The sequence below is a fragment of the Balaenoptera physalus genome (assembly GCF_965194825.1).
Source record: "Balaenoptera physalus genome assembly, chromosome: 19".
Classification (NCBI taxonomy): domain Eukaryota; kingdom Metazoa; phylum Chordata; class Mammalia; order Artiodactyla; family Balaenopteridae; genus Balaenoptera; species Balaenoptera physalus.
Window position 1 is genome coordinate 51,142,552 of NC_138900.1, and position 19,544 is coordinate 51,162,095.

At 40.8% G+C, this 19,544-nt stretch overlaps 1 protein-coding gene across 1 annotated transcript in view; it reads left to right on the top strand.

Moving 5' to 3' along the window:
* The window catches only part of WWP2 (WW domain containing E3 ubiquitin protein ligase 2), a 148,304-nt gene that overhangs the window by 7,075 nt on the left and 121,685 nt on the right, over positions 1-19,544 (top strand). The window contains exon 2 of the mRNA XM_082436155.1: positions 17,021-17,105. Within this exon, the coding sequence (XP_082292281.1) occupies positions 17,036-17,105 (70 nt within the window). The 5' untranslated portion in view covers positions 17,021-17,035. The remainder of the gene's footprint in view (positions 1-17,020; positions 17,106-19,544) is intronic.

Here is a 19,544-nt window from a genome sequence, read left to right on the forward strand (position 1 = left end):
CTAGAGAATAGTTTCTTCTAACAGCCAGTGGATTACAGGCAAAGAAAGTTTTGGTTTTTTTTTTTTTCTTGTTTAAAAGTAAAGGTGTAAGGGCACTGTTTCTTCCTTTTGGGGCAAAGCTGATAAGCCCCCGGCAGCTGGTAGTTGAGGTTGTACCATAGTCTAACTCTGAGCTGAGGGCAGCTACCCTTCTGGTACCCATGCAGGGCCTGGGGCATGCCTGTGTCATAGGAAAAAGGAAGAAATCAGAGAGAATGAAGGGCCTAGCAAAGTAGAAAAGGAAAGAGAGGTGAAGAGGAGGAGGAAGATGGTAAAGCTTTCATGTGAAGACCAGAGAGAAGCTGCCTTTTACTCTTCTCTTGTGGCGCTTCTTGCTTCATTCTGTCACTTGTCATTAAAACAGACTCTTCTCAAATTCTCAAAGGCTGATCAGTTGTGGTGGTGTTAGTAATGGCATCAACAAATTGTTCTGAGTAGAGTGTGAAAAATACTCGTTTTTTTAAAAAGTAATGAAATAAAACAATGATACATTTAGGATTCTGGTTTGTATCTGGAGTCACAGTTAAGAAACAGATGACAATTTCAGCAAGACCACAGCCCCCTGTGACTGCAGGGGTTCTTTCTTTCTTTTTTTTTAAAGATTTATTTTATTGACTGGTTGGCTGTGCCGGGTCTTAGTTGCGGCATGCAGGATCTTCATTGTGGCATGAGGGATCTTTTAGTTGCAGCATGTGGACTTCTTAGTTGCATATGGGCTCTTAGTTGCGGCATGCGTGTGGGATCTAGTTGCCTGACCAGGGATCGAACCCAGGCCCCCTGCATTGGGAGCACGGAGTCTTACCCCCCCGGACCACCAGGGAAATCCCTGCAGGGGTTATTTCTTAAGGGAGGTTGTAGTGGGGCCTGGGTCCAGGTGGATATGGAAGTCAAGTGCCCCAAGGATGTGTTGTTGGAAGAGGCTTTCCAGTTTCAGCTTGCTGTCATGAAATCCACATCTTCTAAAAGCCTTTGTCCTTAATCTTGTTAATTTCCAATTCCTCCTGTGTGTAACAAATTATCATAAACTTGGTGGTTTAAAACAACCGAAATTTGTTCCTGTATCGTTCTGGAGGCCACAAGTCTGAAATCAAAGTGTCAACTGTGTCAGCAGAGCTGAGATCCCTCTGTGCACTCGGGGAGAAATCCTGCTTTGCCTCTCGTAGTGGCTCTAGGCATTTGTGGGTTTGAGGTTGTGAGACTCAAATCTCAGCCCCAGTCTTCTTTTTTTTTGGCCGCACAGCTTGCAGGATCTTAGTTCCCTGACCAGTGATTGAATCTGGGCCATGGCAGTGAAAGTGCCGAGTCCTAACCACTGGACCACCAGGGAATTTCTTCAGTCCAAGTCTTCATGGCCTTCTTCCCTGCGTCTGTGTCTTCTCTCTTCTGTCTCCTATAAGGACACTGGGCCCACCCTAAAGGATGGTCTCATCTTGAGAGCTTTAACATAATTACATCTATTTCCAAATAAGGTCACATTTACAGGTTCCAAGAGGGTAAGCACCTAGGCATATCTTTTGGGGACCACAGTTCAACCCACTACACTAATTAAATGTAGACTGGATGCTCTTGTAAAAATTAAATAAGGACATCATCCTATGACCTGATTTGGAGAGACCCTTTTTCCTTTCTTGAATTTAAATTTTATTTATGCCCCAAATAACACACGCACTTAGTTTAGAAAGTCCAATAGCATTACACGGCTCATAACGCAACAGCACTTCCTTGTTTCACTCCCTTTTGTTCTTGGTTCTTGTTCTGTAGAGTCAATGACTTTTAACTCATTGAGCTCTTTTCTGGTATAGACTTCTGCATCTCTAAATGGCATCCTTATACCGTCATTTCTTAGCTTGTTAGTTTTTTTTTTTAATTGAAGTATAGTTGATTTACAATGTTCTATTAGTTTCTGGTGTACAGCAAAGTGATTCAGTTATATATATATACACACACATATATATATTCCATTATAGTTTATTACAAGATACTGAATATAGTTCTCTGTGCTATACAGTAGGACCTTGTTGCTTATCTATTTTGTATATAGTAGTTTATATCTGCTAATCCCAAACTCCTAATTTAATCCCTTTCCGCCCTCGCCCTTTCCCCTTTGGTAACCATGTTTGTTTTCCATCTCTGTGAGTCTGTTTCTGTTTTGTAAATAAGTTCATCTATATCATTTTAAAAGATTCCATATGTAAGTGATATCATATGATATTTGTCTTTCTCTGTTTGACTTACTTCATTTAGTATGATAATCTCTAGGTCCATCCATGTTGCTGCAAATGGCATTATTTTGTTTTTTTTATGGCTGAGTAATATTCCATTGTGTATATATACCACATCTTCTTTATCCATTCATCTATCGATGGACATTTAGGTTGCTTCCATGTCTTGGCTGTTGTAAATAGTGTAGCTTGTCAGTTTTATCTATTGCTTTTTAACTCTTTGAGCTCTTTTCTGGTATAGACTTCTGTTTCTCTAAATGGCATCCGTACACCATCATTTCTTAGCTTGTCAGTTTTATCTGTTGCCTTTTAACCACTGAGGATGGACACTGAGCTCTCTTTCTGGCCAGTTTCCACAAATGTACTCTTCTACTGCCACCTTCTGATTACAGCCGTATCACAAGTTTTGATTAAATTGTTCATGCTATTTTGGTTATAAATATTTTTCACAGCTGAGCCACACTGTGTATTAGGATTACATTTCCTTTCTCATAATAGCTTTTGTTTTTACTAGAGTTGTGTATTTCCTGATTTTTTCATTTGCATAATTTTCTGTGTACCTACCGCTACCTCAGCCCTAAACATTCTGATAGAGCTAAAATAATAACTTCTTTCAGTGCAATCAGATGCCTCATCTAATTTATTTTGTCAGTTTTTTTCTTTCATCTAAAGATGACACGTCTTATGTCGTCTTTAGATGAAAGAGATACTGATGAACTCTCTCATCTGGACTGGTTGCTCTCTAGGCTCATGGACAGTAATGCCTTGGGATTTCTCTTCATTGTTAATCTGGGAATTCCTTTTGCCTCTCCCATGTGAATACACACTGTCCTCCAACTTTCTCATTTACTCCCCTAGAGCGTATCTTTCAGTAGCTTCCTAAGAAAATGAGCTTTGGAAGCAATTTTTTTGAGACTTTACAAAGCTGAAAATATCATTGTTTTCCTGTCATGCTTGACTGATGGTTGTGGAATTCTGGATTGGAAATAATTTTAATTATAAATTGGGATTAATCATTTTATTTAATAATTGGAAATAATTTTATCTGAAATGGGAAGCATTGCATTGTCTTGTAGCAGCCAGTATTACTGTGAAGTCTGATGCCATTCTGATTCCTGTTCTTTGTAAATGTGGCTGGAAGCGTGTATACTCTTTGTTCTCGTGTTCTGAACTTTCACGATGTTTTGTCTTAGTGTGTTTTTTTGTTTTTGTTTTTCGTTCATTGTTCTGGGCACTCAGGTTCTTTCTGTCTAGAAATGTATATCCTTCAGCTTAAGAAAAATCTGTAACATTTCTTTGCTGTCTTTTTTTTTTTTTCTCTTTTCTATTTCTGGACTAAGTCAGACATTGGCCATTTTAAACGAATCTACTATTTTAAAAAAGTCTTGGGAATTCCCTGGTGGTCCAATGGTTAGGACTCCGAGCTTCCAATGCTGTGGGCCCAGGTTTGATCCCTGGTCAGGGAACTAAGATCCTGCAAGCTGCATGGCCAAAAAAACAAAACAAAAACAAAAAGGAAGAATTAAAAAAAAAAGTCTTTTCTCTCCTATCTACCATCTTCTTTTTCTTTTGGTTCTATTTCTTAGAATATGTCCTCACTTTATCAACTTCGTTTCTGCTATGAGAACTGTCCTTTCCAAGAGCATTTTCTTATTCTCTGAATCAACCAACCAACCAACTTCCCTTTCTCCCCTCCTTTCTTCCTTTAAAATTACATTCTGTTCTTGTTTCATGGATGCAACATTTTCTCTTATCTATCTGAATTGTTTTGAGGTTTTCTCTGACCGCGGTTACATTTAACTATGAGTTAAAAAATTGAAATATAATTCACATACCTTAAAATTCACCATTTTGAAATGTTCAATTCAGTGGATTTTAGTATTTTTTACAGAGTTGTGCAACCATCACCACTATCCAATTCCAGAATATTTTCATCACCCAAAAGAAAACGTGTACTCCTTAACGGTCACTCCGACCCCCAACCCTCTGCCCTGGACAACCACTAATCTACTTACTGTTTATGTGGATTTACCTATTCTAGATAGTTCATATAAATGAAATATGATAATTGGGTCTTTTTTTCTGGCTTCTTTCACTTAGCATAATGTTTTCAAGGTTCATCCATATTGCAGCATGAAACAGTACTTCATTCCTTTTTATGGCCAAATAATATACCACTTTATGGATATACTACATTTTGTTTATCCATTTATCAGTTGATAAACATTTGGGTTGTTTCCACTTTTTAACTACTACAAATAATCCTGCTGTGAACATTTGTGTACAAATTTTTGTGTGGACACATTTCAGTTCGTTTGGGTATATACCTAAAAATTGAATTGCTAGGTCTTAATGGTAATTCTGTGTTTAACTTTTTGAACAAACTGTTCCAAAGCTGCTCACCATTTTTCATTTCTTGCCTGCAGTGTATGAGGATTCCAATTTGTCCAAGTTCTGGCTTGCGCTTATTATTGTATGCTTTTTGATTTTGGCCATTTTGGTTTGTGTGAAGTGGTATCTCATTGTGGTTTTAATTTCCATTTCTCTAGTGACTAATGGTGTTTGAGCATCTTTTCATGTGCTTATTGTTTATTTATATATCTTCTTTGGAGAAATGTCTGTTTAGATCTTTTGCCCATTTTTGTTTTAGTTGGATTATTTGTCTTTTATTGTTGAGTTGTAAAAGTTCTTTGTATATTCTGGATGTAAGTCTTTTATCAGTACATGATTTGCAAATATTTTCTCTCATTCTTTGGGTTCTCTTTTCATTTTCTTGATGGTATCCTTTGAAGCACAGACATTTTAAATTTTTGATGAAGTTGAATTTATCTAGTTTTTCTTCCATTGTTTGTGTTTCTCCTATCATATCTAAGAAACCATCTCTTAATATAAAGTCATGGAATTAATTATATTTCAATAAAATAAAACAAGATAAAGTCATGAAGATTTACACCAATAGTTTCTTCTATAGTTGCTCCTATATTTTGGTCTTTGATCCATTTTGAGTTCATTTTTGTCTAAGGTTTGAGGGAGGGGTCCAACTTCCTTCCTTTACACATGCATATCCAGTTGCCCCAGCACCATGTGTTGAAAAGACTATTGTTCTTTTCCCATTGAATTACAGTAAGTCCCCTACATATGAACCTTCAAGTTGCGAACTTTCAAAGATGCAAATGTGCGTTTGCATGTCCAATCATGTAAGTTAGTTCACGTGTCTGTGAGATTACTGTACTGTAAGATTAAAAATGTTTTCTTTATTTTTTGTGTCTGTTTGTTTTTTATGTATTATTTGTGTGACAAGTATTATAAACCTATTACAGTACAGTACTATGTAGCCGATTATGTTAGTTGGGTACCTAGGCTAACTTTGTTGGACTTATGAACAAATTGGACTTACGAACGTGCTCTTGGAACAGAATTCGTTTGTATGTAGGGGACTTACTGTATCTTGCACTCGTGTCTAAAATCACTTGAACATCAGTGTGGGATTGTTAAGGGAACCACTGACTGAAACTGCCCACCCTGGCCAGGCACAGTAGTAACCACTTGCCTGAGTTATCTTACAATAGGAGGTCCTGGTAAGAAACACGGAACTAACAAGCTACCAGCAACCAGTCAAAAGGAGAGAGGAGACTCCAGTCCATATGTCCTATCAACCTCCCTTCTGGATTCCAGTGAGAAGGATTCTTCCTTTTCACTGAAATCCATCTTGGCTGAGCGATGTGTGTGCCACTAGGAAGGACCCCGAGTCAGAGTGATTGGCCAGAGATAACCTGGAAACTAACCTCATCACCATAAAACCTGAGACTGTGAACCATGTGGCAGAGCAGTTCTGCTGGGTTCCCTTACCCTGCTGCTGTGCACCTGGGTGCCCCTTCCCAATAGTCTCTTGCTTTGTCAGCACGTGTGTCTCCTTGGACAATTCATTTCTGAGTGTGAGACAAGAGCCCTCCCTCGGGCCCTGGAAGGGGTCCCCCTTCCTGCAACAGGTTTGTATCTGGACTCTTAGTTCTATACCATTGCTCTATATGTCTTTCCTTATACCAGTACCACACAGTTTTGATTACTGTGGCTTTGTAGTAAATTTTGAGATTAGCAAGTGTGACGCCTCCGACTTTCTTCTTCAAGATATTTTGGCTATTCTGGGTCCTTTGCATTTCCTTATGAATTTGAGGATCAGCTTATCCATTGAGTTCTTTTGTTTTCTCTTTGTTTTGATATTTGGCTTTTATGTCTGAGTCTCTCCTCAGTTGTATATGTTTAAGTGTGCTAGGACCCAAATGAGGGAAGGTAAGTGGGGATGGGGAAACCTCTCATAGTTCATGATATAGACTTTCTCTTATCTCCCTGGATCAGTATGGTGCCTTTTCCCTACTCTCAACCATGCCTTAAGTTCTCAGGTCTGATTTAACCTATCCAGAGATTAAAATTTAACTCTCTGTTTGGGATTAAGGAGGGATGAGTGCCTAGCTGAAGTGGGTGGGGACTGGAGTCTGGGACTCTTTTCCATGCAGGTTTTTACCAGCCCTCCTGTTTTTAACCCCACTTCCCCCATCGCAGGCAGTTAGATTTCAGTTTCAACTCACTTGCCACTTTCCAAAATGTTGCTGCCATCTCTGTTGTTTCCTTTTCCATTCTTTTTTAGTGGGTTTACGTTCTTTGTGTTTCTTTCCTGACATTTTGATAGGGTTTGAGAAGGGAGCAGAGATAAATATAGGTGTTTAATCTGTCATGTTCATTGAGAGCCCCTGAAAGACTCTCTGTGGGAAAAGTTGGCATCAAGGAAGGTGGTGCAATACTTAGTCTCCTTGGAACCACTCCTGGAACAGCTCCTCCACTGTATTCTGTTCCTAGAGTTACATGTCACCCCACTTTTTCTTTTTCTTTTTTTTGGCTGCTTCGGATCTTAGTGGCGGCAAGAGGGATCTTTTGTTGCAGTGCACCAGCTCTTCCTTTGCGGCACGCGGGCCTCTCTCTAGTTGTGGCATGCGGGCTCCAGAGTGCGTGGGCTCAGTAATTGTGGCATGCAGGCTCTCTAGTTGTGGCACGTGGGCTCAGTAGTTGTGGCATTCGGGCTCTGTAGTTGTGGCGTGCGGGTTCCAGAGTGTGTGGGCTCTGTAGTTGCAGTGCAAGGGCTCAGTAGTTGTGGCACGTGGGCTCATTTGCCCTGCGGCATGTGGGATCTCAGTTCCCCGACCAGGGATTGAAGCTGCATCCATTGCATTGGAAGGCGGATTCTTAACCACTGGACCACCAGGAAGTCCCCCCCACTTTTTCATTTGCAATTTTGGGACATAATTTTAGTTTAACCTTGAGCATTCTGATAGAGGTAAAGTCCTACTTTCAGTGCAGTCAAATTAGTTGAAGCCTCAACTGATTCAGTAACACTGATCCAGTGGTTCTCGCCCCAACTTCACTTTGGAATCATTTGGGTAGCTTTTAAATAACACAGCTGTCCCCGGCCCACTCCAGACCAATCGAATGAGAATCTCTGAGGTTAGGGTTTGGTTGTCAGTGGGGTTTTTTTTGTTGCATTTAGTTTTTATTGCTCTCCAGGTATTCAAATGTGTAGAAAGAATTGAGGACCACTGCTCCAAGGCATTTCATAGTTGATTAAGGATGATTTTACCTAACAGGATAAATTCAGTTGCATTTTTTTTTCTTAATTAAAAATTTTTTTTTATTTTTGGCTGCACCGTGTGGCTTATGGGATCCAAGCCATGCCCCCTGCAGTGAAAGCACGGAGTCCTAACCTCTGGACTGCCAGGGAATTCTCCAGGTGCATCTCTTACAACTATCCTCCTCCTCCTCTTTCACTGCCCTCCAGCCGCGCTGGCCCCCTTTCGTTCCTTACACTTTCAAGACATGCAACCATCTCAAGAGCTTTTTGCTCTTGCCCTTTTATCTGCCTGGAATGTTCTAACGCAGATATCCTCAGTTCCCTCCTTCTCCTGTGTCAGATCTTTGCTCAGAAGTCACCTTCTCAGTGAGACTTGCCTTGTCCACAACGTTTAACATTTCTACTTCCAACCCCCTCCCAAATTCCTGTGTTCTTTCACTGCATGGTTTTTCCCCATACCTCTCGTCACCTCTCTAGTTCTCGTTTGTTCCCTATTTGGCATCCGCTTCCCACATATGCCCTTCCCCTAAGTATCAATATTTTACTGTATAAAGAAGCCAGTGGTTGGAGCTTCATTTATTCCTTCTGCCATGCTCTTTTCTTTGTGTAGATAGAAGTTTCTGACCTTTATCATTTTCCTTCTTTCTAAGGAACTTCTTTTCAACATTTCTTGCAGGGCAGGTTTTTGTTTGAGAAAGTCTTTTTTTTCTCCTTCACTTTAAAGGGTAACTTCATTGGATACAAAATTCTAGGCTGGTGGGTTTTTTCTTTTTTCTTTTAAAAAATATTTATTTATTTATTTGGCTGCACCAGGTCTTAGTTGCGGCACTCGGGATCTTCGTTGTGGCATGCGGGATCTTTGGTTGTGGCATGTAGGATCTTTAGTTGCAGCATGCATGCGGGATCTAGTTTCCTGACCAGGGATCGAACCCAGGCCTCCTGCATTGGGAGAACGGAGTCCTTACCACTGGATCACCAGGGAAGTCCCGGGTGTTTTCTTTTAACACTTTAAATATTTCACTGCACTCTCTCCTTGCTTCTTTTTTAAGTTTATTTTTTGATTTTTGTATTCATCCTGCTTGATGTTCTGTGAGCTTCCTGGATCTATTATTTGGTGTTATGTCGTTAATTTTGGGAAATTGTTGACCATATTACTTCAGATATTTCTTTTGCTCTGTTCTCTCTTCTGATATTCCAGTCATGTGTATTTTGTACCTTTTGAAATTGTCCCACAGTTCTTGGCAGTTCTGTATTTTCTTTTTCTTTTTTTTTTAATTCTTTTTTTCTCTTTGCATTTTAGTTTGGGACGTTTCTGTTAATACATTTTCGAGCTTACTGATTCTTTCCTCAGCCACATCCAGTCTACTCATGGCCCATCAAGGCATACTTCATTTTTGTTACCATGTTCTGCATTTTCTTTTGATTCTTTCTTAGAGTTTCCATGTCTCTGCTTACATTACCCATCTGTTTTTATATGTTGTCTACTTTTTCCATTAGAGCCCTTAACATATTAATCATAGTTATTTAAATTTCCCTGTCTGATAATTCCAAAATCTGTCCTATCTGAGTCTAATTCTGATGCTTGCTTTGTCTCTTCACACTATTTTTTCTTACCTTTTAGCATAACTTATAATTTCTAATTGAAAGCCAGGCAGGATGTATTAGGTAATAGGAACTGAGGTGAATAGGCCTTTGTCTAGTTGGGAGTTTTGTGTAATCTGGCTAGGAGTTGGCTTGTGTTTAATGATTGATGTAATTGTAGGTACCAGAGGCCTCAAATTATGCTAGTATCCTTGTTTTTGTCTCCCCTGTAATCTCTGGTCTTCCCTAAGAACTCTTTCTTAAATAGAGTATACACCTTTTAGCTCTTTCAGCTGTAATCCACTGTTATTTTATTGGACCCTTGATATGGTGGCAGAGTGTGGGGGAGGGAAAGCATTTTATAATTTTATGATTAAATCTCAGTCTTTTAGTGGGTCTCTGTCCCTGGGCTGTGACCTTTACAAGTGTTTAGTAACTGTTTTCCTTTCTCAGTGTAATAAGAAGTCTAGAGGGGGCCTCAGGGAAATTTCCTCCCCCCAGTTGGCATAAGGCCTGGTAGAGCCTTTTTCCTGGAGTGAAGGCTGCTGTTACGAGAACACTCTGGGCATATATCACAATGGTTACTTTTCCCATTCCCCTGCCAGAGCCAGGATCATTCTTGGCTCTTTACCCGGAGAATCTTGTAGGGTAGGAATTTTTTTTAATGTTTTATTCATTGATGTATCACTAGCACCAAAAACAGTAAATGGTACAGAATAAATGCTCAATACGTATTGAATGACTGAATAAATACTGTTTTACATAGATGTGGGAAAATTTCTCAGACCTAAAATGATCATAATAAACTGATGACATTTCTCTGAGTGACTAGTTAGTCCCCAATCTAGTGTTTGTCTGTTTGCTTAGTGTTTGTGTCTCTCTAATCTAAAACCCTAAGATAGGATTGTTGTAGAGCAGTTGTTCTCAAGAGGTTTTGACTACAATCTTTAGTAAGACATATACATATTTTATATCATGACCCAGTATACATGAAGATGTAAATGTACATTTATCTGAACAAACTTTTTATGAAATAATACTTTCCTTTATGTATGGTGTACTTCAATATTTTCTACTCTTTTATTTTATATTTTATTTTAAAAAGTGCTTGTCGAGATTTACATAGAGGTTAAGTTCAGAGGATAATTTTTTTTTTTTTTTCAAGAAATTTGGGTGGATCTACCATACTTAGTTCTGGCTTCCCCCTTTTTCTCATGATAAATCCATGACTTCCTTGAATAATGAAATTCATTGTGCATCTATAACCTTTGGTGATGTTTTAAACATGTTCTCTCTCCTCCCCCTGCCTGCCCCAGGCTTCTGCTAACTCACTTTTTTTGGAAATGATTTGAATGCAAATACTTCTCATCACTATTAGCAGGGGAAAAAATTACTTGTGTGCATGTACAGAGTCATCTATTTGTGCTGCTGAGACAGGTGTAGAGTAAAATCTGGGTCTCAGGTTTCATAAGCTTCCTAAAGTGACTAGTAGGAGTTTGGACCTCATGCCCTGTCCAATATGGGGCCCTGAGACAGAAATTGTAGGTACTTTGGGGTACTTTCCCTTCAACAGTAATGGTTATTTGTCTTTATACATGGATTGCAAAGGTTCAATTCAAGATACCTACCTTGGGGCTTCCCTGGTGGCGCAGTGGTTAAGAATCCGCCTGCCGGACTTCCCTGGTGGTGCAGCGGTTAACAATCTGCCTGCCAATGCAGGGGACACGGGTTCGAGCCCTGGTCCAGGAAGATTCCACATGCCGTGGAACAGCTAAGCCTGTGTGCCACAACTACTGAGCCTGTGAGCCGCAACTACTGAGCCCGTGGGCCAGAACTACTGAAACCCACGCTCCTAGAGCCCGTGCTCTGCAACAAGAGAAGACACCACAATGAGAAGCCCGCGCACCACAACAAAAGAGTAGCCCCCACTCGCCACAACTAGAGAAAGCCCGTGCGCAACAACGAAGACCCAACGCAGCCAAAAAATAAATAAATAAAATAAATAAATTTATTTAGAAAAAAGAAAAGAAAAGATACCTACCTTGTAGTGTCAGGGTAGTATCTTGCTAATGGATCTGGAGACAAAGCCCTGCATAAATAACGTGGGCTATTGTTAGTAAACAGTGGCCTGTAATTATGAAAGACATGGGAGGAAGAAAACATGGTAGTCGTATCTACTCTATTTCTACTGCTTTCCCTGTTGGTTTTGTTCTGAGCCGCCTTTGGAATTTATCTGATTGATTTTGTTTTGGAACCACGAAGTATAGATCGAAAGGTTTGGTCTTTCTGCCATGTAACAGGCCATGTGAGGGCTTTGTGTTTCATTCTCCAGAATTCTCTCTAGTTCAGAGCAAAGGCTAAAAACAGCTAAAGCTCAGGGAGAACAAGCTAGTTTAAAAACTATCCTTAGTCGAGTTGCTACTACCCTTAGAACGAGTCCCAGTAGATGTAAAGATTTTTAAATTGTTTTCTTTTTAAAGTCTATAAATAATGGATTTCCAGCTTTTAGTGCTTTAACCTCTGTTACTAAAAGCCCCGAGGCTTAATTTACAATCATTAATCTTTCCTTCATTACTCAAGATATCATCTTTTTATCCCCTTTAAAATTATTGTTAAATTATGAAAAAGATCAAACATATGAAGTGGTTCAGAGAATAAGATAACAAACAGTCATAAAAACCACCATCTGGATTTAATGAATAGTAGCATTTTGCTGTATTTGCTTCAGAACTTCTTCCTTTAAAACGTGAAATGTTGCAGATACAGTCGAAGTTCCCTTGGTCTCTCTGTTCACTCCAGTTCCCCTGCTCCCTCTTCCGCTACCCTAGAGGTAACTTCTGTCCTGAACTTGGTGTGGTTCCTTCCCATCCATGCTTCTATACTTTTATACCATTCATGTGTGTCCACAACAGTAGATACAATTGTTTTGTGAAAGTTCAAGTGTATACCAATGGCATTGCCCTACGCTTAGGCTATCACTTGCTTTTTTTTTTTTTTTTAGGTCTAGTATTATAGTTTGGGGTTTGTACATATAGGTTGAATTCATACATTTCAAGAACTATATAGCATCCCATTTTATAACTATTTCACAATTTATTCATTCCCTCATTGATGGACATTTAGGTTATTTATAAATTTTTGCTGTTATAAACATTGCCATGATGAACATTTTGAACATGGTTTCTTCTGCATTTGTTGGAAGATTTTCCCCTGGCAAATAGCTAGGAGTGGAATCCTGGGAAGTACAATATATGCATCTTTATTGGCAAATAGCTAGGAGTGGAATCCTGGGAAGTACAATATATGCATCTTTATTGGCAAATAGCTAGGAGTGGAATCCTGGGAAGTACAATATATGCATCTTTAACTTCTCAGCGGTTGCCAGGTACCATCTAACTTGCACTGCTTCCAGAAGCCTGTGAGGCTTCTCAGCAACACTGTTGTCAGACTTCTGATCTCTTGCTAATCTGATGGGTAAAAGAGTTGATATGTTTATTGCTTTACCAAAAAAACTGTAAGGGAGTCAAAACATTATCCTTTTGAATTTCAGAAAGTTGATACTCCTCTTCAATCATTCAATAAATGTGGAGTTCTTACTAGGAGCCAGGCACTATTCCAGATAGTAGGCTACAGGGCTAAGAGGGGGACACACATCTCAGCCCTCATGGAGCTTACATTCTAGAGGAGGGAGACAATAAATACAAGAAATCAATACACTATGAACCGTGTCAGTGATAAATGCTAAGGCGGAAAGGTAAGCTAGGGAAGGATGGGTACAGTGTGTGTGGAGAGGTGGGGTTGACAGGGCGGTCAGGGAAGGCCCCTTAAGAAAGCAACATTTGAGATAATGCCTGAAGGCAGTGAAGGAATAAGCTGTATATGTGGACAATTGGGAAAAGAGCGTTCTAGACAGAGGGGTAGAAGTCTGATGGGGGAACATGGCTGGCATGTTCAAGCAACGGCGAGGAAGCCCATGGGGAAGGTAGGGAGAGGGGAAAGAAATGGGAGGCAAGGTCAGAGAGGTGTGTGGTAGTGTATCACGCCGACCCTCCAAGGTCATTACAAGGACTTTGAGGTAGATGGGAAGCCACTGGATAGCTTCCAGCTTTTGAATAGCACAGTGATATGATCTGATTACATATTAAAAGACAGGACTCTTGCTGAACGTAGAAATTCGTTTGAACGGGGCAGAGGGCAGAAGCAGGAAAAACAATAACCCAGCTAAGAGATGATGGTGTTTGGAGCAAGGCAGTGACAGTGGAGATGGAGAGAAATGTTTGAGCTTGGAAATATTTTTTTTAATTTTTTTTAAAATCAATTAATTAATTAATTAATTTATGGCCGTGTTGGGTCTTCGTTTCTGCGCGAGGGCTCTCTCCAGTTGCGGCAAGTGGGGGCCACTCCTCATCGCGGTGCGCGGGCCTCTCACTATCGCGGCCTCTCCCGCTGCGGAGCACAGGCTCCAGACGCGCAGGCCCAGCAACTGTGGCTCACGGGCCCAGTCGCTCCGCAGCATGTGGGATCTTCCCGGACCAGGGCTCGAACCCGTGTCCCCTGCATTGGCAGGCAGATGAGCTTGGAAATATTTTAAAGGTAGAATCAATAGGATTTATTGATGGGTTGAATGTGGGGTGTGAGAGGGAAAGGGGAAGCACGAATAAGCCCCAGTATTTTGGCCTGAGCCACTGGATGGAAGGAGTTGTCATTAACTGAGATGCGGAACAGGATTGAGGGCGAGTATCAGAAGCTCAGTATTGTCAATGCGCAAAGAGGACCTGAGGTTCAAGGGTGAGGTTCGTACTGGACACACCCATTTGGGATTGTCCACAAATATATAGTATTTAAAGCCATGAGACGGGTTGAGATAACCAAGGGGAGACGTGCAAGGCCTGAGCTATGGGACACTCGGGTGGTTAGAGGTTCGGGAGCAGAGAAGGAGCAAACAAAGGAGGCTGAGGAAAAGCAGCCTGAGAGGCAGGAAGAGAATGAGGCAGGTGTGGTGTCCTGGAAGCCAAGAGGAGAAAGCATTTCGAGGAAGAAAGAGTCATCTACCCATTGTGTCAGGTGCTGCCAATAGGTCATCTAAGACAAGGATTGAGAATTCACTCTTGGATTTAATACCATGGAGGTCTGGTCTCTAGAAGTCTTGATAAGAATAGTTGTAGTATTGTATTCTTATATGTTACCCATAACATTTCAGAAGTTTCCACTGCTACTTTATATGTAAGTAAAATGCCTGTTACGGACTAGTCCAGAAAAAACTGGTCCCTTAAATTTTTTTTGGACTGGAAATCTCATAAATAAGGCAAATGGTTTTGTTTTGTTTTGGCTAAAATCTCGAAGCATAGAATTCTTTGACTTCAGCTGTGGAAAATGTCAAAATCAGTGTGACTTAGCAGTAGCTACATTTAATTCTCATACAAATGGCTTCCATTCTTAGAGTAATATGGTACATTCATAACCACATTTTAAGTCTGAACTGCTCTTCAGAATCGGGAGTTAGGAGAGACATCGGATACAAATAGAATGAAAGAAGGTATAAATGATGTTGAATAGAACAGGAATTTCATAGTGTTTTTACAGCAGCTGTTCTCAGGTGTGGTCCTCAGGCCCCTGGTGGCCCCTCGAGAGTTTTAGGGTTTTGCAGGATCAAAACTATTCTCATGATAACTTTGCCTTTTTCACTGTGACGCATGCACTCATGGTGCAAAAGCAAAGGTCAGTGAAACTGTTGGTGCCATAGCACGAATCAGGGCACTACCACTGGCCTGGGCTGCTGTCATTGTGTTCCTCACCATGGCCCGCTCAGTAAAAAGGAAAGAAAGCCAGTTTCACTTAAGAATGTGCTTGACGAAGCAGTAAAAATTACCGGTTGTATTGTCTTTACTCATGTGCATGCATGTCTTTTTAATATTCTATGTGATGAAAATGGGAAATACGCCTAAAGCACTTCTCCTGCGTACTGAAGTATAATTGTTGTGTTGAGAAAAAGCACTTGTATGACTGTTTGAATTAAAAGCTGTATTATATAGTTGCTTTTTTCATGAAATACCATTTTTACTTTAAAAAAAAATCAACAGATAAACTAGCGTTAATAGATTCGGGCGTTTGGCAGACATTTTCCTGAAGTTGAATGAAGTAAGCCTGTCACTTCAAGGAAAACAACTGACAGTGCTTGTTGCCAATGATAAAATATGAGTTTTTTTAAGTGAAAATTAGAATTTTGGAACACTTCCATCTACCACAAACAGCTTGACAGCTTCCCAATATTCAAAAACTTGTCTGATGAGATCAGTGGTGACATTCACGAATGTGATATTTTGGATAGGGTATAATGAAATGTGTCAACATTTGGAATATCTATAGAACTCAGTGAACCAAATATTTTCTAAATGACAAATGACGATGTTACACAATTATGTATGAGTAAAAGAGCCACTCAAAATGCAAGATAGACTTCTGCTTCTAGCCAAGATGGAGTGACGGGGATGCCTTATGGCTAATGAGGTCCATCAAAAATTATTTCATGTGCTTTGTTGGCCAGGTCCGTGTGCACATGCAGGTGATAGCAGGGTAGTCGACTGGATGAATGTTGGGCTTTGGAATCAGAAGATGTAGATTGAATCCTGGTCTGTCATTTCCTTGGCCAATAAGCACATTTACTGGTATACCTTCTTGGAGAAACTTTTATTAAAATCTGTCCATTTAAAAAATTGGTTTAATATTACTTTAAAAATTTTTTTTAATGTTTAAAAATTTTATTTATTTATTTTTTGGCCACACCGTGAGGCATTTGGGATCTTAGTTCCCCGACCAGGGATTGAACCCGTGCCCCCTGCAGTGGAAGTTCGTAGTCTTAACCATTGGACTGCCAGGAAGGTCCCTACTTTTTAAAAAATTGTTGAACTGTGACTTTCTTTTTGGAGATATTATTTTAGGCTCTCCCTCCTTAAAAGGTTGACGTAGCAGTGCTGTGTCCTTCTTAGTCCATCCAAGTCCTACCCAGATTCAGTAGTCATTACGAGACAGACACCACTCTGCCTGAAGCAGCATGGCTGCAGTTGCCTGGATGTTTATATTTTCTTTTTTTGAAAGATAAATTTATTTTATTTATTTATTTTTTTATTTTTGGCTGTGTTGGGTCTTTGTTGCTGCACGCGGGCTTTCTCTAGTTGTAGTGAGCGGGGGCTACTCTTTGTTGCTGTGCGTGTGCTTCTCATTGCGGTGGCTTCTTTTGTTGAGGAGCACGGGCTCTAGGTGCGCGGGCTTCGGTAGTTGTGGCACGCAGGCTCAGTAGTTGTGGCGCACGAGCTCAGTAGTTGTGGCGCACAGGCTTATTAGTTGCTCTGTGGCATGTGGGATCTTCCCGGACCAGGGCTCGAACCCGTGTCCCCTGCATTGGCAGATGGATTCTTAACCACTGCACCACCAGGGAAGTCCTGGATGTTTATATTTTCTTGCTTCTATCTCTTTAAACTCAGATATTAAAATTGGGTTCAGTTCCTCCGTCTCTTTTTATCAGATATCCTCTAAACCTGCTGCTTTGTTTGTCTTTCAGTTTCCTGGTGATGACATGGCATCTGCCAGCTCCAGCCGGGCAGGAGTGGCCCTGCCTTTTGAGAAGTCTCAGCTTATTCTGAAAGGTGAGTGGCACTGTATGAAGTTTGTCATTTCAGGTCCAGCCCCATCTTTGGGAAAGAGGTGGAATTATACCACACCTTGGCTTACGAGCGTAACTATTCATTCTTATAGGGTTGTCATATTATAGCTGGAGTTCTTGAAGAGGAGGGGGAAAAAAAGGAACTTTTGGAAAGAATTCTATAAAATGGCAAATCCTTCCTTGCCCAGGGCTCTTTTCTATCTACGCTCATTCCCTTGGTGAGCTCATCCGAACCTTATCACTTTAAATACCACCAATAGTAAGATCACTGCCACATTAGTATCTCCAGCCTGGCCTTGTCTCTGAACTCCATGTTTGTATATCCAATAGCCCACTTGGCATCTCCACTTGAAGGCTTAGTAAATGTCTAAAATGTGACATGCCTGGAACTGACCTGATTTTTTTTTTTTTTTTTCCTCAACATCCTGTATTCAGCAAATCTGGTTTTGTCTACATTCAAAATGTGGGCAGCGTTCAGCCACTTCTCACCACCCCTACTGACCCACCAGCTGGCATCATCTCCACCCTAGATTAAGGCGGTAGCCTCCTAACCTGGCTTCCTACTTCTGCCCTTTGCCCCGCTTCATTCTGTTGATCACACAGCAGCCAGTGGTCTTGTTACAGTGTAAGCCAGCTCTTGTCACTCCTCTGCTCAAACACATCAGGACTGTCTATCTCACTCTGCGTACAAGCTGAAGATCCCACCTGATACGACCCCTTCCATTTCTCATTTCCTGTTCCACATTTACTCCTCTCTGGCTAGATGCACAGGTCCACATGGACCTCCCTTGCTATTCATTGCCTCTACCAGGTACACTCCCACCCCTGGGCCTTTGCGCTTGCTGTTCCCGCTGAGTGAAATGCTCTTTTGGCTGAGTTATCTACCTGGTCTGCTTCCTGACTTTCTGCAGGTTTTTACCCCAAAGTCACTCTTTTCAACGAGGCCTTCCCTGATTCCCCCATCTAAAGACTCCCTACCCTGATTCCCTCATGTCTCTCCCCTTCACCACTTTATCTTTTTCTTCTCAGCCCCTGTCACTATTTAATGTTTGACCTATTGGAATCTATTTCATTTATTCACTGTCTCTTTCTGTAGAATGTAAGCCCCACGAGAACAGGGGTTTTTGTCTGTTTTGGTTACTGTTGATGCCCCAAAGCCTAGAACAGTGCCTGACACACAGTGAGGCCTCAGTAAATATCACACGGATGAAAGCCTGCTGCTCCAGTAGCTTTAGGAGGAGGAGTCACGGGACCACAAGATGCTCGGGGAGAGAGGAGTGGCATTCAGTATCTGGGCTCAGGCCTCTCAACGTGATCATTGGGAGGCAAAATTGTATCTTTGGTCCAAATTTTAAAATTATTGTTTTAAAAATGGAAATGTTATTCATTTATTTAATGCACTCACATAGTTTACAATTCTTTCCGTTCCTCCAGCTCCCCAGTTCCCTCGCCTGGAGGGAACCTATTGTTATCAATGAGTGCTCCTTTCCCCACATCATCTTTTTTTTTTTTTTTTAAGCCTACAGCACCCAGTATTGCCAAGCGGTCTCCCATCCAAGTACTACCCAGGCCCAACCCTGCTTAGCTTCCGAGTTCAGGGGCATTCAGGGTGGTACGGCTGTAGTCCCCATACCTTTACCAACATGATATGTTGTCAGATTTTTTTTTTTTTATCTTTGCCAGTCTGGTTGGTTAAAAAAAAAAAATTGTGTTCTCAGCATAGTTTTACTTCTCATTAAATGATAAGTGATGTTTAGTGTCTTATCATATGTTTAAGTAAATTTGTATTTCCTTTTCTGTGGGTTGCCTGTGTCTATTCTTTGCCTGTTTCTTATTGAGTTATTGATTTTTTTTATAGTCTTCATACATTTTAATTACTTTTCTTGGTGTCTCATGGCTGCTCCAGCCCTTTTGAGAAGGGAGAAGGATTAGAGTGAACTGATAGGGTTTTGAACTTGAGACTACAGCCTTTACTGCCTTATCTAATAATGAGCAGGGCTAGGTCAGAACAGAAGCCTGCCCATGGAAACTGGTGATATCCTGAGGTCCCTGTTTTGGGACCATGTTATTCAGGAACATGCTCTGACTTCCAAAGGTTTCTCTCTTGCCTTTCCCCAATGTGTATTTTCTCACTAGTGTGGAGAGAGCTAACTTGATAATACAGGTGCACCTCATTATATATGCACTTAAGCTATAGGGAGTTGATAATACCATCCAGGAAAATGGTGGGGGAGAAAGAGAAGGAGAGAAACAACCATTTAAACAGTGTGGGTGGTTCTTCCTCCTGTGCATTTCGTGGATAGAGCCTCTGGTGTAATTTGGGAGCTGTTGCTATGCTGTCCCCTCTCTCTGCCTCAGTTCCCTTTGCCTCTTATAGTGCAGTCCTAGAGATTTATTTTTTAATTTTTTATCTTTAAAAATT